General features: G+C 25.9%; 5 protein-coding genes across 6 annotated transcripts in view; 4 read left to right on the forward strand and 1 right to left on the reverse strand.

Moving 5' to 3' along the window:
* The first annotated feature begins 1,117 nt into the window (after positions 1-1,117).
* LOC114121972 (pyrimidodiazepine synthase-like) lies at positions 1,118-4,059 on the forward strand. The gene is made up of 6 exons (XM_050207027.1): positions 1,118-1,419; positions 1,498-1,603; positions 1,676-1,895; positions 2,144-2,273; positions 3,502-3,620; positions 3,689-4,059. The coding sequence occupies exons 1-6, from the start codon at positions 1,182-1,184 to the stop codon at positions 3,806-3,808; spliced, it is 933 nt and encodes a 310-aa protein (XP_050062984.1). The 5' UTR covers positions 1,118-1,181; the 3' UTR covers positions 3,809-4,059.
* A 1,791-nt stretch (positions 4,060-5,850) lies between these two features.
* On the forward strand, positions 5,851-6,796 carry LOC114121971 (uncharacterized). 2 transcript variants are annotated; one of them, XM_027984499.2, is made up of 2 exons: positions 5,851-6,044; positions 6,132-6,796. In XM_027984499.2, exon 2 carries the CDS (start codon positions 6,168-6,170, stop codon positions 6,636-6,638), a length of 471 nt encoding a protein of 156 aa, XP_027840300.2. In that variant the 5' UTR covers positions 5,851-6,044; positions 6,132-6,167; the 3' UTR covers positions 6,639-6,796. The 2 variants fall into 2 exon arrangements, with proteins under 2 accessions (XP_027840300.2, XP_027840299.2); XM_027984498.2 differs by having other exon boundaries at positions 5,853-6,044; positions 6,129-6,796.
* A 781-nt stretch (positions 6,797-7,577) lies between these two features.
* On the reverse strand, positions 7,578-10,306 carry LOC114121981 (metallophosphoesterase 1 homolog). The gene is made up of 6 exons (XM_027984511.2): positions 10,021-10,306; positions 9,006-9,387; positions 8,793-8,924; positions 8,574-8,693; positions 8,251-8,500; positions 7,578-7,967 (listed from the first exon to the last, which is right to left on the reverse strand). The coding sequence occupies exons 1-6, from the start codon at positions 10,083-10,085 to the stop codon at positions 7,810-7,812; spliced, it is 1,107 nt and encodes a 368-aa protein (XP_027840312.2). The 5' UTR covers positions 10,086-10,306; the 3' UTR covers positions 7,578-7,809.
* Positions 10,307-10,608: 302 nt separating this feature from the next.
* LOC114121968 (lipase maturation factor 2-like) lies at positions 10,609-21,185 on the forward strand. The gene is made up of 11 exons (XM_027984493.2): positions 10,609-10,931; positions 12,083-12,263; positions 14,240-14,341; positions 14,422-14,654; positions 14,976-15,154; positions 15,649-15,754; positions 15,830-15,976; positions 16,049-16,495; positions 16,566-16,782; positions 17,600-17,751; positions 20,572-21,185. The coding sequence occupies exons 1-11, from the start codon at positions 10,835-10,837 to the stop codon at positions 20,694-20,696; spliced, it is 1,986 nt and encodes a 661-aa protein (XP_027840294.1). The 5' UTR covers positions 10,609-10,834; the 3' UTR covers positions 20,697-21,185.
* Positions 21,186-21,486: 301 nt separating this feature from the next.
* LOC114121964 (S-adenosylmethionine synthase-like) overlaps positions 21,487-25,673 on the forward strand; it is a 32,597-nt gene continuing 28,410 nt past the window's right edge. The window contains exon 1 of the mRNA XM_050207015.1: positions 21,487-21,504. The gene's annotated coding sequence lies outside the window, so the exon portion shown is untranslated. The remainder of the gene's footprint in view (positions 21,505-25,673) is intronic.

A 25,673-nucleotide genomic window follows, 5' to 3' on the forward strand; every position in this document is an offset into this window, starting at 1 on the left:
ATCAATTTTTTGCGTTTTGGCTTTTTTTCTAAATAACGATTACAGTTAAAAAAATTAAAATTAAATGGAACATTAATAGTTCGAATATCATATGACCCTAAATTGCCTACTCAGAGCGCCGTACTAGATGAATAATATTATAAGATGTTATAACTTATAAATTACCATTACTTACTAATCCTTAACCGGCTTAACCTAACATTTAGTGAAATGTTCGAATGTTTACGGTTAGATTAGGTTATTCGTTCTCGATTTATGTTGAAAAAACAAAATCAATTTTGTTAACAATTGGAGCTGTGTAAAAATTCCCGTTTTTCTTTAATTTTTTTGTTTTGTTTTGTTTTTCCCCATACTTTATTTAACCTTCCAAAGTATTAACTATTTCTAATTTATTATCCAAAACGCTAAAACCACTTTCATTTTTGAAAATCAATACTTTGTTTCTGCTTAAAAGAGTGTTAACAGATACACAAAAAAGAAACACGCATCGTTGTAAAATTAATACATTCGTCGTTCACTCGTTCCACTCAAAATCTAAAAAAAAAACAATTTTGAGTCTTGAAAAATAGTAAAAAGTAATCAAGTTAATTGAATGATGAACTCTAGTTTCCTGTTTTGGTGACGATACTATTAATGATGAATACAGTCATTATTTTCCCGTTCGCGCACGAAATATTATCGCTTAGCGCTAATAATTGAATATTAATTGTTAGGTACATACTCATTTCGCATTCGGATTTGTTGGCATCGAGTAGTTTTTTGACTTTTCCTTATAAAGTTATAAACAATATAGACGTAAGTCACGGAGTGCTGACCACTGTTTGTGCACTTGTTTTGTTTTGTAAATTTCTCTATGAGTATCATTGTATAAGCACAGAATATTATTATTTATTATTTAGGTATTCTGACATTTTTTTCTGACTTTTGTAGTAGGTATAATTGGTATGAGCATTGATTATACATACTGTTTTATGGATTTATAATCAATGGTATAAGGTTCGTCGTCTATTTATGATTTGTATAAAATGTTTACTGCCGCTACATTCAAGGTCACCCGGTCCGGCCGAACATAATATTATTGTGTGTTCACGATTTGCATACTTATAGACCAGTTTTACTATCTATAAATCCATATAATAATATTATACACGTATCGCATAATATTATTATATTATTTTATTATGTGCTTGCGGTATGCCCGACGAATGACAATAGATAACCGCGCTATCAACACCGACCGTAACGACGTTTTGCGACTCTTATCTTCGGACGTAGATATTAAATATTTAAATCACAGTAAAAATAGTAGGTCGTTGCTCGTAAGTCGTTACTTGTCTATAGTCAGTGCTCATTTATTCAAGGGTCAAAACTCAGACCGTCCAGCGGAGACTACTATGGCCACCAAACACTTATCTGGAGGTAAGTGTGGTGCAAAATCATTTCTTTATCGACCAACTAAGCTAAACGTTTTACTGTTTATACCTACGTGTTTTCTAGATTCCGTGGAACCGCCAAAGGTGCCGGGCTCGTACCGATTTTATTCTATGCGATTTTGTCCATATGCGCAAAGGGTCCAGCTGGTGTTGAATGCCAAGGGCACACCGTGAGTAATCCAATGATTTGATACTCGGTCTACCAATTTGTTATGATGACCTTTTGTATTGCATTTGAATAGGCATGATACGGTGTTCATTGATCTGTCGGATAAGCCCAAATGGTACTTGGACATTTTTCCGGCTGGCAAGGTTCCGGCTTTGATTTTTGATGGCAATTTTCTCTCTGAAAGTCTGTTGCTGGCAGACTTTCTTGATGAACAGTTTCCAGAGCCACCTTTGTGGAATTGCAGTCCTCTCCAAAAAATATTGGATAAACTAGTCATTGAGTCTTTTTCAAAAGTAAGTTCTTATGATGGTAAAAACCGCCTTTTAATTAATAACATCCAAAAACTAATATATTTTATATAATATCTATTGTGTATTGTTTAAAACCCAAAAATTTAATCATCGTTTGATTTACTTTTCTTAAAATATAATAAGTAATTGTTTCATTTTGTATACTGTAAACTGTAATACTATAATTTAGATAAAGTCTGCTCTGTTGAGTAAACAAATTGTATTTATTGTAAGTACTGTTTAATTTTTAGGTAGGAACAGCATTTTATAAGTTAATTTTTACCTCAAAAACAGTAGAAGAAATAAACTTTAATGAACTCTTTGCTAGTTTAATTCCCGTCGAAGCTGAATTAGCTAAAAGAGGATCAAAATTCTTTGGAGGCAAGTAAATTAATTCAAAACATTATTCTATTGATTTTTATAAATTTCTGAAAATTATTTGAAAGTAAGTTAATGACTAGTACCTGTTCATACTTCATACAGTATATTATTTACACATTATTTATTGATTCAATATGTTATCTACTCAAATATTCAAATAATACTTTTTAGACTTTTAGACTTATAGTTAACTAAATTGTATAAAATAACTGTACTCTTGTATATAATTTATTTTGTTAAGTATAAAATAATTATTGCTTCACTTTTGTTGCTTTTTGAAATATTGAATATTATTTAATTGCTTACAATGCTTACATTTAATTATTATTTGAATAATTAATATGATATCTTATGTAGTTGACAGTTTAAGTTTTATATAGTTATAACACTATAACATATCTACCAGTGGCGTAATTATGGAGGAAGTATTTGAGTGTCGTATCGCCCTCTCGATCTTTTTTTTTTTTTTTAAAAAAGACTGGTTTACTACATTTATTTACTGATATTATTGAATATTTTGTTATTATTTGTTTCTGTGTCACATGTGTAAATATATTTATTGCACTGAAAGGAGATGCTTGTGATAAATACAATTTTTTGTTTGTTTTTTTGGGGGTGTAGGGTTATAGTTAAAATTTAAAAATATTTCATCCCCTCTACAAACATGCCCAAATTATACCACTGATATCTTCTAAGATAGTATATCACTCGCATGCATTATTTCAGTCTTGTAAGTGCTAATACGGAAAAATTATGTTCAACGGTTTTCGTTTATTTTCAATTTCTATTTCATTAATTTGGGTGTATCAGAGTGAATTCACCTATTATTAAACATAAAGATTAAAGCATTATCTAAAAATGCTGAAGTATATTTGAATTATTTTTTTAATATTTTAATTTAAAAGAAAGTAGGTTTTTAAATTATTAAATATTACTATTAAAAGTGCTCATAAAACTCGTTTCAAAATGAAAATATCGAAATAATTTTGTTACTTATAAATTCAATGAAAGTTAAATTCATTCTAACAAACTATATAAGAACTGTTGTATGTAAATTTAGTATTACTAGACAATGCCTAGAGAAGAGATATCTTTTAATTCTCCAATCTCAATAGATATAATGAGCTTTTGGAATATGTGTGAGGTATAATTAAAGACATTGATAACATATTAAACCTATACTTATTTATTATAAGCATTAATTAATTATTTTTATTTTGATAACTAGGTGACAAACCAAATATGGTTGACTACATGATATGGCCTTGGATGGAGCGTTTAGATGCCATTAAGCCTTATACTCAAGGAAAGTTTGTTATCCCTTTTGATGATAAATTTCCCAAACTAGTGAGATTTCAATTAATAATAACATTTTATTTATATATTTAAAGTCTTATAATGTTGTATATTTACAGGCAAGTTGGAAAGCCTTAATGATTGTTGATAAAGCTGTTGCATCATACTACCTCACTCCAGAAAAACACGCGCAACATATTGTAAACAGAAAAGCCGGATTACCTGCTTATGACTTTTGAAATAATCTATTAAGTATTTGAGGTTGAATATTTTAAACTTAAACATTATTTTTAATATTTTTTATGTTTAACTGTAGTTACAGTTCTAATATAACAAATGGGAATCGGTTACTTTTTTTAAAATATAATATTAAACAGAGATAGATTTATACTAAGTAGTAAATTATATGTTTGAAATTGAGCTTGTGATTTAATTATTATTATTTTTTTAAATACAATTTGTGCTTAAAATAAAGCTTATTAAAATATTATACTCGAGTTATTAATTCGATTTCTTCTAGTTGAATTATCATTTAGAGTATTTAGACCTTTAGTTAATTAAAGTCTTAATTTACCTATTCCTAATTATGCTATGCTGAAGACTTGACTTTATATAAACCCTATTTTGAAGGAATTTAAAATAAGTATACATCTTCACTAATGAACTAGGTACTAAAAATAAATAATAATTATTGTATTAATGTACATTTACAGTTTGCAAGTAGTCTTTATATGACAATGCCACATATCCAATATCATTTAATAAGTGTTAAATGGGAAAACCAAATGATAATAGTTATATTATGAATAAAAAACTCCATCTTGGTAAACCAAGTACTACAAGTTGTATTTAATAGTATGATAGCAGTTTGTGCTAGTACTTTAAAAAAACTCTTCTCTTGGTTATTTCTAAAACTTTCCTACACTAAAATTCTTGTAGGGAGACTAAGAAGCTACACATGGTTTGTTTTCTTTGTCATTTTAAAACACACACACACACATATATATATATATATATATATATATAATACATTATTATGAAATATTGAATAATAGAATATAGACAATATGGTAGTAAATAAAATCTGAACTATATCTATTTCATGATATAAATCAGAACTAAAAAAATTGTTGACTCAAATTTCTGCAGGAAACCATGTAGATAAGATTAGAGGAAATAGTAATGCAGTTGAGAATATGATGAGTAACAGACATTAACTATTAGCAATGAAGAACATTACAAGAAAGTCAACTTATTCAAGTTTATATTCAACTTCAGGTGACTAAAACATAATGTAAGTTATTAAAAAGGATGTTTGTGTACTTTATTTTTTCTCTGATTCATGCGCAACATGCCAAATGTTAGTAAATTAAAACAGCCCAAAAACATGATTTTATGATTAGCTTCAATATAGATAATCAAACTTTTTTTTTGTTTATTTTAGTATTTGGATAGGATTTATGAAAATCTTGAAATTGTAATTTATAGTATTTTGCACACTAGATAAGTTGCATAAAAATCTAAATAGGTACCTATCGTAACAAAACAGTTAATATATGACAGAAAATATCATCAAATCCGTCTTTCAGATTTAATAATAATTTAAAACTAACAATTTAAGATGGGTTCTACTCTTCTACTAGACGTCAAATTTCAATGTTGGACGTGGATCATAGAAAACAAAATTTTGTGCTGAAAAACCTAAGATAAATCAAATTTAATGACGAAATTAAAAACAGTATAAATATTATAGTACATAATAATCAATTTAAGTGTCGTCCGAGATCGAGGTGAATATGAACTATAAACAATTACAGTATTGAGAATACATAAAATCAGAGTATTTCTAAATTTCTAATACTCTTAAGTCATAACTCATTTAATGTATTTGGTATAATCACAAATGACATCGTTCTCTGGTATAATCCACAAGGTCAGTGAAGTTTGGAAAATAGTTTATTATTATCTCTACTTTTATCGAATATAATAATATACAGGTAATAGGTCGCACAATTCATTATTCGGATAAATGGTCCTATGGCCCTTTAGAAGTCCAAACCTTACCATATTATATTTACTTCACCTTAGCTCTTAGGCGTATTATAAATTAAAATTCATTATGTATTTAAGTTAAAAAATCAATTAAAAAAATACATATACAAGATAATTTTGGTAAAAGAGAGTAATTTAATAAATAATAATATTCGAATACTTTCGGCAAATCGTTCAGTGTTTGTGGTTAGGAAAATTTAAAAAGTGATAACTGATAAGTTGACCCAACATATTGTTATTATCCTTCAAAATTAAATCAGAGGTTTGAATGTCTAATTTTAAAAACACTAAAGTGGTCCATGGATTAAAGTATTTATTTTTTAAATTGCAACTTGCAATACCTATTGAACAAATTTTAAACAAAAAAAAATCGAAATTATTATAATTTTTTTTAAATTTTTAATCTATAGTAGCACAATTCAAGTAAATACTAAATAATCAACTACATGTTACAACTCACTTTTTTTTTCTGATAAAATCTGATTAACTCTTAATTATCTTTTTTAGCAGATCATTTATTGCAAGTAGTGAAATTCATATGCCAAAATGGGCGGAACATCTAGCACCACTCGAACTCTAGAAATTGAGAATCCAAATGTGATCACTTTGTCAGACAAGGTTGTTGAGAGACTCCGAGGTCAAGAACAGGTAGTACCAGTTGACCAGGCCTCACACATTTTGCAGGCATATGTGCAACCATCGTCTCTGCAAGTACAGAAAGTCGTTCAGCAAGAGCTAGAAGCCAATGACAAGAGGTGGGAACAGCGTTTTCAACATGTCAACACAAGTCAAAAAGCTCTTAGCCGCAATGTCGAAATAGAATACAAAAAAACATATGAAAACGTCATGAAAATGTTACCTATAATTAAAGACGGAGTACTGAGTGAAGCTACAATAGAAAAAGAAAATGTTTTATTGGAATGTTTAACCAATAACAAGGGAACCCCGTTGAATTGCACCAACGCTGTCAAAGATTATCAAAAGGCGTTATTTCAATCCTCAAGTCAAAAGCTTTGAACATTGGTAGTTCAATAGAAACTTATATATAGGATTTCAAATGTTTCAATGATAATATGAAAAATTATGCTTAAATGTATGATATTTTAATTATATACAATATACTTTAAAATCATGGTAAGTAGTTCTGTTGAAATGAATAAAAGGCTACTTTGTTATGTTGTTGAATTTTTGTTTATTGATATTATGATAAATTTATTTTAATCAAATCGACACTAAAGAATTATAATACAGTAAATTTCTTCTTAATTAGAAGTTACCTTCAAATAGTGTTTTTAATTGAGAGAAAAAATATCTTTTTTTCTTGTTTCCTTCTCTTATTATTTATTAAGTCAATGATTTTCCCTATACATATTATAGGTGATTTGGATGTCAATACATCATTCGAGTATTAATGTTAAATAACTGCTAATAGAAATTTGATTCTTAAAAACTGTTCAACAGGGTTTTTGCTAATATTATTTGAAACATTATCTGTAGTTATTATTGGTAAATACTAATTTTATTATTACTAGTTGTCATTTAATTCATTGTTATTATACATTATATATCTTACTTGTTTTGGGCCCAACTGCCCAAGCCTGTACTTCTTAAAGTAAAATATTAATATATTAAATATTGGAGGCGAATTTAAAGGAAATTCATTTTTGTTGTTTGAAAATACAGTAAGACACTTAAAATTGGACATAGGTATTCATTATTTTTTATAGTGATATTTAAACAAATTATTTATTACAAACACTAATAATTCATTTGTGATCATTACTTAAATTAAAAATAAAATATTTTTTAGGTCTGAAATAAATTTTAATGCTTTATATGGATTTTAAAAATTATTTATTAAATTAATAGTCATTATTTTTAAAATATAAACAATTGGTATTAGTAATAAAAATATAATGATAAGTACATATTTAGAAAAAAGATTGTCATCAAAAATTAACCAATTGATATTTTATTAAAACATGTTACCAATAATTATATAAAATGTCACATCTTATTTACATTTTTAAACAAAATTACTATAAGTATATATTTGTGCGTTGTTTTCTTTAGTTGAGATTATTTTGTAATACATAGTTTTATCACTTAAAAAATCATCACTTACAGTTAACCTCATTAGTATACTAATACTATAATTAAATGCAATGTACAATGTGCATTAAATTATTTACATAACCCTGTATATAATAGTTTTGCTATTTCTGGTAATTAAATGTAAGAAATACAAAATAATGCATAGCATTATAACATACAGGTATACATAGAGACAAGTAAATCTTGATGGAAGCCATAAAATAGTGTATGTGACTGAGTGTCTGAATGTATCTGAAAAAATGAAAAACACTAATTAAACAAATTAAGTTATGTTTAATTAGATATTCTAGGATGTGCTAAAAAGATAAAATTGTTAAATGCAAATTACTTTAAACATTAATCTGTGTTATACATTATATCATGGATATTAGATAAAATATATTTACAAGGTTGTACATTTATTTTTTTTTAACTTATGAAATATTATTACTTAAATTTTACTAAAACAAAGAATACATGCTTAAATGATAATTTTTGACTACTAATGGTAAAAACAATTATTTTATGATCTTACCAATTGTTAATACACCATATCCTACATTTTTTGATCCCATTCTATACGAACAGGTTGGCACAATTATTTCACAGACTGAATTTGATAATTGTTGTCCAAACCTCCATTGAGCACTGGACATTTCATCAAAGCTGTTACGTTCAAGCCTTTGAATATATGTATGTTTTTTTTTTTTAATATCACTAATAAAATTGAAAGAAGAGTGATCATGAGCTGAGAATATAAATTCACTCTTAAACTCATTAATAACCTGAAATAATGTTTGAATATTTTTAGAATTATCATTGAAATTAAGTTAAAATTATATATAAAAATGAATGTACTCTATCAGTGAATTTTGTCCATTTTGTTGTCAAAGGAATATGTGAAAACATTATTTTCATAGTATTTGTTCGATTTGTAGGATTGATGTTTGTTGGCATTGAATCTATCAGTTGATTTACCTATATTTAAATTTAATATTACTTATAATAATAACAATAAAAAAATACAAACACTAATTAAAGCATATTTTCAAAATATTATTAGTAATTGTAATGTACCATGATAAATTCTATTTTTTCATTTTCAATTACTCCTGGTGAACCAAAGTAAAGATGAAATCTATCAACTTTTTCTCGAATTACAATTTCTTCATCTCCACCAATATCGTTATCACCTGGGATAAAAATGACCTAAAATGTAATTAATTTTAGTAAATAAATATTGAATATAATTTAAAAATATTAAGTAATTTGAATAAAATAACTACTTACATTCTTAGATGCAAGAGGAATTGTGTTTTTCAAAAAAAATATTTTACTAAATCTATGTAAATATCTTTCAAATGTTTTTTGATCAGCTAATGATCCTTCATCTATTAAATCACCCATGAATATAACATTATCAGGTTTTACATGCTGCAATGCTCGACCATAAGTATTGAATAAATATCTATCGCTATCCCAGCGCGTTAATACATTTTCTCTTTCCTCGCCTAAAATTTGTGGATCAGCAACTAGTAAGATGGTTTTGCAGAACTTCTCATTACCACAGTACAATGATGGCCATTTACTTGCATACAGTGAATAAACCAACCATTCATTGTAAATAATTGTAGAAGCAAAAATTAATATTAAATAATAATAAATGTATTCACTGAAAACACAAAGTAAAAAGAAATATTAGTAATTAATGTGAGTGAAATAAAAAATTTGAATAATCATCATATTTTGTGATTTTTTAAATGTATGTATTATATATTAAAAGTTTATGCCCCAATCACTTTACTAAAACTAATCTCTACAATTAAATAGAATTTATAAAAAAACTTTGTTCACTTTCTGCTTTGTATCTATGGTAAGTAAGACTTCCAATTTTTAGTTTTTTAATTAATTGAGTCTTACTTACTTCACATTATATATTTATTTGGATAGTAATTAGAAATTACTAACATCACACATTGGTGATTAAAATTTGTTTATTAGATACACTGAATTCAATAATTATTATAATTTTTAATTAAATACCTAGAGGAAAAAATGGATATATAAAATGAAATCATTACTATGTGCATAGGCGCAATTAAGTGGGGTTTAGAGGGGGCTCAGCCCCCCTAATATTTTGTATTTCAGTTATTACCTATGATTGATGTTAGTCTGTGTAACATATAAAATTCTAGCCACCCAAAAATTCACTCTAGTTGCACCTATGCAATAACTTATACTGTTTAACTATAAATCACAATAGTATATATTTTGTATACAATCAATTGCATATAAACCAACATACTTTAATTTGTGTTTGATCAATTCAAAAACAGTCTTCAGTCTCGTTAAATAAAACAAATGGAACATTTTTATAGTAATCAGATCATTGGAAACAAAAACAAAAAATAATAAGCATATTAAGTAGGCTTTGATTTGAGGGACAGTCGACAAGAACGAAATCGAAAAAAATTTGGACACATCAAATGAAAGCAGTATTCATTTATGATTGTTAACAAGTTTCACGCTTATAAAAAAAAAGAGTTTTAAAGTTGTAAGTACAGTAATAAATATAAAATTTTAGTTATAGTTATCACTTATTATCAACTGAGATATCACAATATTTGTAAAGCTGATATCGAGTTGGCGCGTGGAAGACATAAATACATATATTACCTATATATCACATTACCACTGTACTGCGAGGTGACCGTCCTTATATTTGGTTACCAAATAGCGTCACAACTTGATCAAGTATGGTTCAACCAATCGGCGGGCTCCACACCCGCGAAAGCGGGAGAAATTTTACGTCTATGAAGTGGCTACACCAGTTTGTCAGAGGGAAAAAAAAACCGATAATGAATATAATATACGGCGGGGCCGCCCGGCGAATGGCAATTGGTGATTCGTTTCTTCGACTGCGGTGTGCGGTCTATCAAACGTCTACTCTCTCATACTATATTAGTACATAATTACTGTAACAAATTAAAGTTTTTGAGATAGTTTAATGGTCGATCATGATTTCCAAATATTGATCCGTCGTCGTGTTACGGTGTGAAAATTAAATTGTTTTCTAGTTTTTTGGTCGACTTGCTGCTTGACTGAGTACCACTGCAGATATGCAGCAGTATATACGATATACCAGGAATCTCTTCCTGAGAGGTGTCTCTGTCATCTACTTGCAAGCGTTCGTCGCACTTTACGTCCAAAATTCCGGTGAGTATAAAACGCGGGATACGGTTCAACGTTCGGCTGACTGACTTTTTGTTCCAAATTTGCCTTATCGAGCTTCGGCATACATGCCTGTTTCGTCGTCACTGGCCTATCATGTTTCAACCATTTTTCTATATCCAGGACGGTTTCGTCTTACTGGAGAATATTACATTATTACCTGTATGTAGAGCATTTTCCTTTTTCATTCCTACTCTACGACCTCTGGACTTTCGCTAGCCCCCTCTCTTACAGTTTTCAATTAATCCAAACCATAATCGTTTCATTTTTTCGTCACTGTGTTAATATATGTTTTTGTGATGACATTGGATTGATACATTTTTAACCTAATATTTACACAGTGCTAGATTCGATGTATCAACAGATTGACTTTGTTGTTGACACAATTTGTCTGTCTGTATCAAATCAAAATCAATACTGTTACGTATTAAGTGTACTTGATGACAACAAGTAATATTTGTATAATAAATGAATATTAATTTAAATTTAATTTATTCATATTTCATATTTTATGCTTTATATTTAAACGTTAAAAACTAATTTAATTATGTATATGATATTTAATAGATTTTATTATTATTATGCTTCTATTATATTTTGTGAAATTTTATATTTAAAAACATCAAAGTTAATTCAAATGTGTCTATAATATAAATGCTTTATTTGATTAATGATATAAATGATCAATTGATTGATTCTATGCTAGGTACGAATAATGCAAGAAATTCTATTCTATTTAAATCAATTATTTATATTTACCTATCTAGAGGTACTTATGCAATATTTATTATTTAAAATGATAGATTTATCACAAATTAGATTAAATTAGATTTATATCAGTTTTTACTTTTTAAATTGGTAATATTTCATAGATTTAAATGTACTAATATACTTGATTAATAAGCTGAAATATATTAGTATTAGCATGTTCAATTGAAAAAAGATGTATTGTCCATATAATACTTGGTTTAGAAATTAAATTTAAAAATACTTATATTAAATTTACAGTTGAATACTAAATAAGAATTTAATATTCATAATAATTTGCAATAGATTATTAGTTATTAATAGTTGTCAATAATGCTATTATACATTATAATGTATTTAATTTTAATATAAATTATTATTTTTTCTAGGTCTATTTGGAGAAAATGGTGTGTTACCAGCAAAAAATACGTTGATTAACGAAAGTCCAAAAGTATTTGATAAATTCAATTTTAAACCTACATTATTATGGTTTTCATCTGAAATTGGTTTGAATGCTGAATATATGTTTGATGTAATATGCTTAGTAGGAATATTTTTTGCATTCCTTGGGTAAGTTATCTTGGATTAACTCTTATTATCTTTTATACAATTTATTAAAATGTAAATAAACTTTGTATGTGTAAATAATTATGCAATTGTATGTACGTATTATAAATGTTGTACAACTTTTATCGTAAAGCTTTTAGTAAACTATTTTATCAGTGTTAAGATATTTGTTAGTGTACTATAATTTTTTAAGGGGATTACACATTTATAATTTTGGAATATTACCTATAAATGTTGCAACATACTAATTTGAGTTTTATTCCTTTAATATTTTTTAAAACATTTGAATTTATTATAGTCTATTTCGTATCCTTGATAGCATTACACACTCATTAGCAAGTGTCTTGAAACCCTTTAAAATCAAAATCATGTCATGGCTAAATGTAAATCATAAAGTCTTGTATTTTTTTCTATGTAAATTTTTAAAAATAGGTGCTGCTAAATAATTATTGTATTGACTTGAAGAATTTAAAATAAGACTTCATAATAAATTTGAATATTCTGAAAACTCAAATATTAGTATGTTGAAACACGTATATATTGACTCTCACTGATTTGTTTTTAAAATTTAACCTGAAATTAAAGGATTACGATAAATATTGAAGAAAGAATAAAATATTTTAATGTGTGTTCTTATCTATAGTATATATGTATATTAAATGTATTTTTCTACATTTAAAGATTTTTATCAATAATATAACCTTATGTACCTACATAATATACCAACTATAACAAGTTTTACTTGGGTAGGTATGTAACCCACCGATTTTTAAACGATAAAAAACTATAAGTATAATAACACAGAAATAATTTTTTTTTAGTCTACTCATTATGATTTTTATCTGTAAAAAATCCATAAATACATAAATTAGTAATTATTAAGGTTTGGGACTTGTTGCACTTAAAATTATTGAAATATGCAGTCAAAATCATCGTAATATTTCGCTTTTGAAAAACGCATAAAGTATATTATTAAAGTGCGATTTATTTTGGGCATTTTTAAACACGTAAATTAATCAATTTGATTATAAAAAAAAATGACACAGTTAATAAGAAATAACGTAAACGTGATATGATTAAGGAACAAACACGTACTGCTTCTCATTTCATCGTACAATTTAAAATCTAGATGTCATTAGGTTTTACCACAACTAATCAATTGTTGATAAAAAAGATTGATTATTAAGCGATAAAGAGACTATCATAAACAGACGTACATGTTAGATTCAACAAATTACAACCATCCGATTATGATTTTTCCCAACAATTCTGCTTATAAAAATAAAACTAATGCAAAATATGCTAAAAATTGCTCAAATATGCAGTTTTCTTAAACTATGACGAAATTTGCAAATTCAAACTTAGTATTTAATATCGCCATTTCATAAAACAAATTTTTAACTCACCTAGAATAATCTATGATCACATCACTACAAAAAAAACATGTAAATGCAAGAAGTTTCGAACCCTAGTAATAACTTATTATTTCAAAGATATGTGTATTTCCCCATTAGGTTTATAACCTTAATAGTTTTGATAATATAATGGTATATACCTTAACATAAATTCTTTTATTTAAGCCCTTGGGTTAATCACATAATCTTTGATTAACCGATCCACTTAAAATTTTCAGTTATAGAATTAAAACAGTATAAACTGAATCTCCATTTTAGTTGTGGAAGATACTGTTGTAGTTAAAATGTCCAATTTGTTATACTTATAGTTTTGTACTTTTGTCATTATTTGTTTTTATGTAATACCACAGATTAAATAAAACTTAATATTTAATATAAATATATAATATATTTTATTTTGTTTTATTTAATCTGTGGTAATACTATTATGGGTTTAAAATATAGTAGTACTTAATAAGTATTGTTTAATTATAAAAGTTACTTTTTATGCATTTTTAAAAAATTAAAAAGTTATATTAATTATTGTAATTTTTGTATTAATTACTTATTAATTTGTTTTTTAAGGTTTTTGACACAAAAAGTTTGCAACAAATTTTTATTTTTCTCTCTTTGGATCTCATATTTATCATTGTATAATGTTGGTCAAATATTTTTGTCAGACTTGGCGTAAGTGTTTTATACATGTTAAATGTTTAACACAATCTTTTTGTCATAAACATTTATCTAATCATATGTATTTAATTTAGTGATGAACTTCTTTTGGAAGTGGGATTATTATGTATATTGATAGCACCATTGCCTTTCCAAAAATTAAGAGTTCCGTCGAAGAAACGCAATTTACGTCTACAAACTTCACTTGCATCATTACCACATGATTCAATTCCTTTTTGGCTTGTAAGATGGTTACTATTTAGAGTAGCATTTTCTGCTGGTGTTGCTAAAATGAATTCTAAGGCATCAATCTGGTATGACTTGACTGGTATGTAACATTCAATATTTTTAATTATTTATTTTTCTGATAAATACTCTGTTTAATAAAAGAAAGTGGTTGTATTCAAATCATAACATGTCATACTTTGCTGTAACTATCTATCTTTCAACTCCTTGCTTACAGTTATATGCACAAAATAACCACATTTTCTTGGTGAAAAGAGTATAGTGTTAAGTATTTATAAGATCATACTCTACTAAATGGCTTAAAATATATTTTTCATAAAGACTTAGTTTGATGAATATTATATTTAAAATGACCAATAAGTCATCAAATCAAATCAATTGTAACATTTTTATTTTATTTCAGCTTTATCAAAATATTTTGAAAGCATGCCTCTACCAAATGCCATTTCCTGGTATGCTCACTATTTTCCACTTTGGTTTTTGAAAACTATTACCGTATTTGCTGAAATTAATGATCTATTAGTTCCATTAATGTTTTTGGTACCTATTCGTTCAGTTAAAAAGTTGGCTTTTTATATCCAGGTATTATAATTAATATTATTTGATTAGTATACATCATTATAATTTTAAATTGTCAAATAATTGAATTTAATTAACACGTTCACGTCTGCGTCAAGTTCAGAGGTCTAGCGCACCCAGCCACGTAAATATTGATAACATTACACTCATGACAACCACATGTTAATAACACGTTTTAAAAGCATAAAAATGCCGGGAAACCGAAATCAGCTGTTTGTTGTTCTAATACTTATACTGAATGGCCGTGTTAAATATAATAATCGTTCGCCATCAGCCAACGATTTTATAGGACACACAGAAATAATTGTGATATGACGACTACGGGTCGTCATCGGCTGGGCGCACCCGACATCGTATGACGACTACGCGTTGTCACTGGCTGGGCGCACCCGACATCGTATGACGACTACGCTTTGTCACTGGCGTTGAACGTGTTAAATAACTTAAATCTACTAAGTAATATTCAAATAACCTTAACATTTTATTTATAATTATAGGTATTCATGCAAGTTGGCATTTTAGCATCAGGAAATTATAGCTATTATAATCTTCTATACATTGTTTTGTGTTTATCATTATTGGATGACCATACATTTTATAGAGGTAAAAACATTTGTTTAATTATTGTTTGTATGTGATTTCATAATTATAAACAATATTTTTGTTTAATTTTACTAGAATTAGCTCTTGCTAGAACTCGCCAATGGTGTTCTACTGTATTCACAAGAGTTATGACAATCAATGTTATCAGCATACTAATAGCTGTTTTCCCTATGTTGTATAATTTCCGCATTTCTCCAGCAAATACACCAGATTTCACAATAGGTAAACTTTTTATTTAATAATACTACATATTTAAAAATAATTTTCTTAATGATATGATTGTATTGTTTTCAGCTTTTACACAGCAACAATTCAGTCAAGTTTTAGGCAAAAGTTTGCCCTATATTGCTTATTTTGCATTAGGTTCATTTATTTTTGAATGTTTAAAGGCACTTTATTCGTCTTTACCTTTAAAGGGTAAAACTGATGGTTCCCTTTCAGCATTAATAACATCAACGTTATATGTATCCATTTGCTTGGGTATTTTCTCCTTGAGCTCGGTTAATTTTTCTGCTCTTCATCAAAGTGTTAATAATACTGTTCCAAAGGATTTAAAAATATTTTACAATAAATTAGCTCCATATAAAATTAGTAACTCTTACTTACCACCTAAAGAATTCATCAATCTGGAAAACCGTAAAGAAATTATAATACAAGGAGCTAGTGATATAAAAGGACCATGGTATGAATATCAGTTCTTATACAAACCTGGAAATGTAAATGTTACACCACCAATTATTGGTTAGTATTTTGTTTAAAATTGATACTTAATTTAAATTTTATTCAAATTATAACTTAATATTATTTTTAGCTCCTTATAAGCCATTACTTGATCGCCAATTGTATTTTGCTGCTCACTCTCTACCGGCTCAAAATCCATGGCTTATGAGTGTTTTGTATCGTTTGTTAAATAACCAAAAAGAAGTACTTTCATTATTAAACACCAATCAAATGCCATTTGGTAAAAATCCACCTAAGTTTGTTAAAGTATCTCTATATAAATATCAGTTTTCATCAAAGTTACAAAGGTAAGTTACTAAGGTGTACAATATAATATATATTATTAAAATCTTAATTTCTAAGATATAGTATAGAATAATAATAAAGATTTCATTTTATTATAAAATAATTATAATTAATTATTGAAATTAGTTTTAGTAACATATGTATTAGAATTTACTGTATAGTATTATATTAATTTTAATTAAGGCTCTAATTTATATATTTTTGATTGTTTTTAATGGTCAATTGTATTGTATGCTAATTAAATATATTTTTAATATACTATTTCATAAAGGAATCAATTTAATATGAATTAATTTAGAGCACATTTTCGAGATTCTACAGTTTCTAGAACATGTTTTAAAAGTTTATAATCACATTTGGTCTTTTTGTTTCACATGTATCTATTGTATAAGTAATTCTATTAAAAAATTTTAGTACAATTTGGAATAAATAAAAATAAAGATTTTAATAAAAAAAAAAAAAAATACCAATTGAGTAGTACCTAGCAAAAACTTGAATTTGCAAGATACCTACTCAATTTATTATTGTTTGATATCCTATTATTTTATTCTTTATTTTATCAAATATTATAACTACATTAAAATATAAATAGATAAACATAACTTTTACTTGTTAAATTTTAATTTAAAACCCAAATTATATTTTATATTTTTATTAGTACATAGCCATTTTTTAAGGTCATATTTTGTAGATTTTTAGTGCATGTAAATCTGACCCTTAATTATAAATCACTTATTAAGTTATAAAATATTAATTAAAATATTATGACTGTTGAAAAAGTTATATGTTATTTATAATTATTATGTTAATTGTATGTAGGGAGAAGGGAATTTGGTGGAATCGGCAAGTATTGAATTCTGAATTTATAGCTCCAATGGATAAAAACAGTCAAGTATTATTGGATACATTGAAGTCTCATAAAATTTTACTGAGTAACAGAACTCCATTACCAGTAAATCCAGTTTTTAAACGTAAGTGTTATTTTTTAATAAATATTTTGTAATTATTTTAACCGTGATACAGTATAATTCAATTTAACATTTTCATTTTTACTTAATATTAGTACAATTTGCTAAACTTTTATTTTGAATTGTCACTATAAACAAACCTTACATTTATATTTTTGAGAATATTAAATTAGATTTTGTTTTTGACCCTACAAAAGTTTATAATAAAAATGAGTCTTATCTGAAATAGTGTATAGTGTTAAATGATATAATGCATTTTGGATTGCCACTTAAAAATTATAAATGCATGTTTTGCTGTTTCTATACTATGTTGTAATTTTATGGAAAAATTAGCAGTTTTATTAGTTAATTTAGTGTAGCCATAATTATTATAAAAATAACTATTATTCTATAATATATGTATATCTTTTGGCATAGCTTTTTTAAAAGGTAAAGGCATAATATTAATCATTATATTTGTATTTTATATACAAATCCACTATCATCCTTATTGATTTTAATATTTATTATAAGATATAATAATAATTTTAAAAATCCAAACTAGATGCATACTTATTTAACACTAACAGATAAATAATACGATGTGAATTTGAAATATAGTTATAATTACACTTTTTGATGATTCTTTTTAGTTTTTTTACAAGAATTTTACTTCAGAAGGTTTTACCATCCCATAATTCACCTGAAATAATTGACATTAAAATGCTTAACTGCTTTCTATATATAGTAAATAATTATAATTAAATATGAGTTTGCCGTTTGTATATAATTACTGGTTAAGAATCTTTCTGTTAAATCTTTTCTTTTTGTATAATTCACAAAACAAAACATATCTAAGTATCTATAATCTGATCAGATGTTTCTCAAATTTAAAAATCATTGTAGTAGGTCCTTTAACAATATATTGTTTTTTATTGTATTTTAAACTTAATTTCATTAAATGAGTAAAAGTTTAATACACTTGAGCTGTAGTGTCTTTTCTTATGTTGTAAAGTGTATAGTATGTATAATTTTAAATATTTTACATTTTCTTCTTTGTTGGCAATATACAATCTATACCCACCAGACACAATAAGTATATATGATAAAGGAAGGAATACATACATATTTAATTATGAAGCACACGGTATTTTAAATAATATTAAAACGATGTCATGATGTGTTAAATATAATTTTTTATGTTAGTGGTTATTTATTTGGAACTGTTTATAGTTTGGATTATTCAGATAATTGTTTTGTATTAAGGTTTTTTAAAATATATATATTACTTTTATCACAATACTAATTAACAGTGATCTTAGGTGATAAATGCATGCAATTAATTTTTTTGTGTAGTCTATACTCTATACTAAACATAATAAATTACCAAACTAAAAGGTGAACAATTTTTAATCCCGAAATATTTCTTGCTAAAAACTTGTAAAACTTAATTTAATTTTAAAAAAACTACTGTATTACAAGTTTCCAGTGGCGTATTTATGATTTTATTCTGGGGAGGATATATAATTTATTGGTTAAACATAAAGTGGGGGAAGTAAAAATGTATTTGATTTTCGATTTAAGTGGTTCCTGAATTTCTTAAATAAAAATAAGGAAAACTGCGAATTAGTTAATTTCACGTTAAATTAATTTTCGAAAAAAAATTATTTAATTTGTTATATTTTAAAAACGAAGAACTATAAAACCTTAACATTTTTCTCAGTTGTTTATATTATCAAGTTCTATAATTGTATGGTATAATTTTCAAAATATTTTGATTCCTTTAAACTATTTATCTAAGACACATTAAATTTTCGCTCGGTCAAAATCTTTGAAAAATTATTAAAAAGTTCCTTATAGTTTATAACTTTATAACTTTTAAGTTGTTGTTAATAGATAATTAAAACATTTAAATAAACGTAAATTCGCTAAAAAATGTTATAGGCGTATTTGAAACTTCTAAGTTAGAATTTTAACGAATTTCGTCAAAATAATTATGCTGCTTAAATTTCATAAAACTTAATACTTATATCTCAGATTTGAAAATAAACTAAAATTTTCTTCTTAAGTTTTGCAATCTATAATAAATAAAAAAAATAATTAACTTGAAAGTCAAATTAGTTTTTTATTAGTGTTTTGAAGTTTAATTTATGACGACATTGCACAATGCACATACACCCTTAAAACAACAATAAAATCCTCCTTAAATAATTTCTGCTGTTGTTATTTAGAAACAAATAAGTCATATTAACATATGTAACTCAACTTTTCATCAAATGTTTATATTAACATTTTCATATATATCGTAAAATTTTTATACATATTTTGACAGCTATAGAGATGAGCAATTTTTTTTTAGATTTTTCCTATAACTGTTAATGAGAAATTATTTTCTAGGTTATTTTAATTTTTGAAAATTTAATTAAAGATCCCACAAGTTTTTTTTATCCTGTAAAAATTACTGAGCTCAACTGTTTTTTATACATTCATAGTTCAAATTTTAATGAAATCTTCTATTTGAGATTTGAAAATGTATTAAAATATTATATTATTATATAAACAAATATTTTTATTAACATTTAAAGTTCAAATGTGGACGAAATTTAAATTCATTATTTGTGGAGATTTAATTACATTTTACAATATGAATTTTACTGTACGTCTTGAAATTTAAAAAATAAATATAAATTAATTTTATGTCATCGCCTATTTACACTTATTTTACGGTAATGTGGTTATCGACTCGGAAGTTGATGTTAATAATATAATGTACTATAAATTATAGTTATTTAAATATGAATATAAATTAAACTTATTTATGTATTTGTATGTTTTTAATTACAGAAATATTGGACCAAATTAGATCGATTCTTCTGGCAATCGATCCAAGAATATTGATATTTGCATTTTTGATGACTGGTTTTGTATTGATATTAGTACCCGTTGGCTCCAATGTTTCTTCTATTTGAATGCAACTATAAAGTTTGTGTGCTGCTGAAGACTTAATATGATTTTTTTTTTTTTTTTTTTTATATTCAATTAAAACACTTTTCGTAAAATTGTTAACCTTCCGAGATGATCTGTGAACTCAGAAAGTATTCAATTTTTTTAAATTTGTATTAAATGTATATACACCTTTGTATTACCTACTTTAATTTTTAATTTTTTATATTCTTTTTTTAGTTCATATTTGTGGTTTGTATTTACATTATTTTTTTTACGGTTTAACACTCATTAAATTATGTTTCTTTACATTAATCATGTTATTATTTTGAGACTGTTGTAGTTTTAAAATAATAATTAGCATAGATAAAATGTCCGTACTCTTGTGTAGTATGTTTCGTAAGTAGGGATAGAGTATAGTATATTCACGTTTTGTATAGCGGTTTTAGACTCGTAATAATTTTTGTAGTTTCTGATTTGCATTTAAAAAATTAATAAATGAAAATGTACTAATATTTTATAGAGTAATTTAATATATTTAATACATTTTTAATTCTTATGAAATTTAAATTATAATATCATTGTCTAATAATAATATGAAAAAGAAATAGAACGTGTTATCAGCAAACAATATATGATTACCGATTCAATTTAGTGAGACCATACACAATGATACGTCACCTCTCGTACGATTTAAACTTACACCAATCGTGAAAGAGTCATCGATCTGATGTTTGTTGTAGTCTTGTTTTAAAATTATTTTTTAAATCATTACTCTTCTGTCATATTTATTAATATACGCTCAAGACACCAAGACATTTAGAAAACCTTAAGGTAAGTCGTTAAACAAATAATAATAGTTATATTAGTAAATTTATAATATTTGTATGGTTCGTACCTTAGTATCCTACGTATCATACTTAATTTTATAAATTATAATTTTATTGATATCGTTTATTTAAGCTAACACTGGTAACAAGTCTTCACCGATGTTTGTTATTTCTTTTCCTAGTTATTAAACATGACAAAAATACATGGTTTATTTACATTATCGGAAATCAATTTTAACGTTAAAATAATTAAGAAAATTATATTCGTAATTTGCACCTATTTATAGCTTTATAAATACGAAACTTTTAATTATCTAACATGTTGTACATTGATAAATTGGATGTATTAAAAATATCGGTCAACTAACCTATACAATTTAAATTTTTAACTACAAAGATAGACTCACATTAATTATATCTAAATATGCTATATCAATGTTTATTTTCAATAACAAATGTGTAGTATACAATTGAAAAAAAAAACAAATTGTTTTTTTGAGATCTTATTTTTATTATTCGATATACAGCATGTTTAAGTTGATTTTTTCCCATTAGTCCTCTAAAGTTTTATTATTAATATAAAACTTCATGTGTGCATTATATTTGATTGAGTTAAACAGACACATGTAATTGGTAAAAATTTGTCCTAGGCCCTGGGCCCTGGGGTTGTAAACTTACTACCTACTTAGTGTTATTGGACTTATGTGAATAGGTCCGATGAGTCAATATGGAAATATCAACAGGTTATATAATATATATATAATTTTTAGTATAATTGAGTACCAAAATTTATAAGTATCGCTGTGGTTGATTATTGAAGTTAAATATTGGGCTGTTAAAATATTTAAATGTTTGTGGGCTAAATCAACCCTGTAGCAGTGGCGTATCCGGGACTTAAAGAGGTATTGTGGATCAGTTCAGTTAACAAGAAACTACCTGCTTGGGTAAAAAACTAAATTAAAATTCAAAACCTTAAATAAAAATAAATAATAATAAAAAGCATGTTAGTTAAAGTATTTTAATCCGTATTTGTTTTAAAAACAAAAAAAAAATTCTTGACATCAATTCTTATTAAACCGTAATAGTTTAATGAACAAAATAGTATCTGCTTTTAGCGGAGGTGCATTTCTATTAACTGTATGCCTATCCAGCTATCTCCGTATATTTGTTTACGAGTAGATTTTTAGTTGTGTTAATAGTACTGATAATCACAATCATCTTTTTTTCAGTTTTTATAAATCATATAGTTCATCATTGAGTTGTGAATGCTAGTTAAATATATTTTTGGCCTACTTAAATTTTTTTTTCCTTGTAAGTGTATATTATTTACTATTATACATTTATACTTATAATAATTACTAACTAATTACAAAACAAACTTTAGAAATGCATTGATTTATTTTAAATAAAACATAACATATTAGTTGTTATACGTATTAGTTAATTAGTTTATAATCAATTATTAACATTTAGTTTGAAACATTGTTTAATCATATTTTGCTTAACATTATCGGCACAGAAAAAGTTTTAAAATCGCATTATTTCTTTTCGGTGGATAGCTAGGAAAATGCACACAAAAAAAACCAAATTTTTAAGGCGGGGAGTAAAGTACAAATCTAGTTTTTGGTCGTGCAAATTCATACTAATTATTTGCATAAAAAGTTATTTTAATTAATTTCATTTATGTTTTGAATCTCCGAAAAAATATTTTCGATTTATAGTTACGCATTAAAATAATTAAAATTATTATCTTTATTTGAATTTTTTGATTTTGTATACATTTTATCTTAAAATTTTTTTAAAGAACATTTGTGTTTACTAATGTATTTTTAGATTTTTTAATTTAAACGTAAACTACTTATGAGAAACTTTTATTCAATTTTCAAGCCTTAACTATACAATTTAAAATTTTATACATTTTTAACTACAGAATAGTTTAAAGATTTTCATTATTTTGACAATTATTGATAAAAATATCGACATTTCACATGCATATACAAAACAGTTAAAAAATATTCAGTTTTTTTTTTAAATATAGTAAATGCTAAAAAAAAAAATTAATAAAAATTTCAGTTATCTACGGTTATTCGATGTTTTTGAATTGCAACAAAATAAGAAAATCTATTTTGTCTGCTCAAGAATTTCAATTTTATCCCAATCAATTTTTTACAGTTCATAAAAAAGTATACATAGAATTTTTTCATTTGACCTCCTAAAGTCCTTAAGTACTTATTAGTTCACTTTCCTTCAATAAAAGTCAACAGATATTGATTTTCGAAGGTTAGGGGAAAAAATCTAGTTATTTTTTCTATTATAAAAAGTGACGAAAAACACAAATCAAAGATTATATCGGTATAATAGGGTAAATCATTTAATAATTATATTTATAGTACCCTATAATTAGAAATTTTATAACCTATATTTACCTACCTATAAACACAAGTTTTCTATTTTCTATTGTAATATTATACTCGTAATACTATAATTTATATATTTAATATATTTTATTCTGATCGCTGTAAATTATGTCCCATTTCAAATTTTTTATGTAAATTTCGGCCTAGATATACTTTTGTATATTTACTTATCTAAATATTTTTCATTCATATGTAAATTATATCCAAGGTTTTTCTTTTTAAATTGTTGTTAAGTTTCTGTCGATTTATTGGTTCCGAAGTAACGAAATTTGAAACCATCAACACTATTTTCAACGTATTATTCCTTTCACTTTTCATAAGTCCATTTTTACTAAATTTAAAAAATGACACACTGGTAAACTTTAGAACAACGTATAAAAACTTTCAAGTTAGAGTTTTTGATCAAATGCACACTGGCTGCTAGTAATATTATGTAAGTGAGTACTCGTATATTATCTAGATCGATCAATATTAAAGATATTATTTATATTTATCTATCTCGCAATTTACGTATGTTTTAAAAGTAGGTACACGGGGTGCAATTTACATAGTATATGACTATGACCTTTTTTGAGTACACAATTTACCAATTCCAATTTTATTCGTATACACCATAAATCATAATATAATCATGAGACCAATAGACCATGTATCTTTAATCGTTAAGCCTCTATGTCCAAGTATATGTAAATACGTTCCACCGGGATAATCCCGCGGTTTACTGCAGGTAGGCTTATCAGCGATTTATCCAGAATTACATAGGTACTGAATACTGTTTCTACTTGATTAATGGTAACATCCAAAAGGATAAAAAAAATCTATGTTATGAAAAAACGCGAAATAAGCTATAGGTGTGGGTAGTGTAATCTTGTCATTTGGCCAAAGAGAATTCCACCGGGTGATCTTCTGTCGTTCTCTATTAATGTACAGCTGTAAAGGTACCTACTTAATAACTAATAGTATTAAATAATTAACTCATAGGTGAATATTGGGGGGCTTAGTCCCCCCAAAAAACGTAATCAAGCCACAGCAGACAGTTAAAGCGTCTAAAAATATGTGTTTACATGGAGAAGAAAAATACGTTAAGCCTCTTCACGAATGTGACCAATTATCCGCTTATGATTTAACTATAAAGATAGGTAATTGGTACATTATTGACTTAATATTATATTTAATTTATAGCTTACTAGTTACTATTTCTATTAGGGATATTATATTAACGGTTTTGTCATAATCTGTATTGATACATTTTGGATTCATAGAAAAAACAAAGTATTACAATTATTGTAAGATAGCATTAGGTACGTTGACGTATTGCATTACATATTATAATATAATATACTAATCTAGATATTAAATATATTATAAATTAACATTATCTATTAATATTTTCTTTTTCTTCGATCAATATAGTAGATAATTATGTATTTATCCTACCTATACTGGCTATACTACCTTTACTTATATTGGCATCGATGGCAACGTATTATCACAATTAATTAATCTATATTCCAGCCTCAAGGGGGTTCTATAAGGTTACAAAATATATACCTACCTACATAGATATCAGACAAATGCATTTCTCGATGTAGGTACTAGAAGAGTCTAGATAACTAGGTATATAGGTAGGTATAGCTAGGTATGTAGGTACTAGGTATTTACTTACTGTTCATTCGTGAGTATATTGGTTATTGGCGTAGTGACTCTTGGTACTCGCACTTAATACCCACAATTGAAACCCCTAAGAACGCTTGTT

Source organism: Aphis gossypii, chromosome 1 (genome assembly GCF_020184175.1).
Source record: "Aphis gossypii isolate Hap1 chromosome 1, ASM2018417v2, whole genome shotgun sequence".
Taxonomy (NCBI): Eukaryota; Metazoa; Arthropoda; class Insecta; order Hemiptera; family Aphididae; genus Aphis; species Aphis gossypii.

Coding starts and splice junctions, on each gene's coding strand:
- LOC114121971 (XM_027984499.2), top strand. CDS start 6,168: ATGGGCGGAACATCTAGCACCACTCGAACTCTAGAAATTGAGAATCCA.
- LOC114121981 (XM_027984511.2), bottom strand. CDS start 10,085: ATGTTCCATTTGTTTTATTTAACGAGACTGAAGACTGTTTTTGAATTG. Junction 9,388..10,020: donor TTGATCAAACACAAATTAAA/GTATGTTGGTTT, acceptor TTGTGTTTTCAG/TGAATACATTTATTATTATT. Junction 7,968..8,250: donor ATATGGTGTATTAACAATTG/GTAAGATCATAA, acceptor TCATTTTTTCAG/ATACATTCAGACACTCAGTC.
- LOC114121968 (XM_027984493.2), top strand. CDS start 10,835: ATGCAGCAGTATATACGATATACCAGGAATCTCTTCCTGAGAGGTGTC. Junction 10,932..12,082: donor ACTTTACGTCCAAAATTCCG/GTGAGTATAAAA, acceptor TATTTTTTCTAG/GTCTATTTGGAGAAAATGGT. Junction 15,155..15,648: donor AGTTGGCTTTTTATATCCAG/GTATTATAATTA, acceptor TTATAATTATAG/GTATTCATGCAAGTTGGCAT.
- LOC114121972 (XM_050207027.1), top strand. CDS start 1,182: ATGTGCTTGCGGTATGCCCGACGAATGACAATAGATAACCGCGCTATC. Junction 2,274..3,501: donor AGGATCAAAATTCTTTGGAG/GCAAGTAAATTA, acceptor TTTGATAACTAG/GTGACAAACCAAATATGGTT. Junction 3,621..3,688: donor ATGATAAATTTCCCAAACTA/GTGAGATTTCAA, acceptor GTATATTTACAG/GCAAGTTGGAAAGCCTTAAT.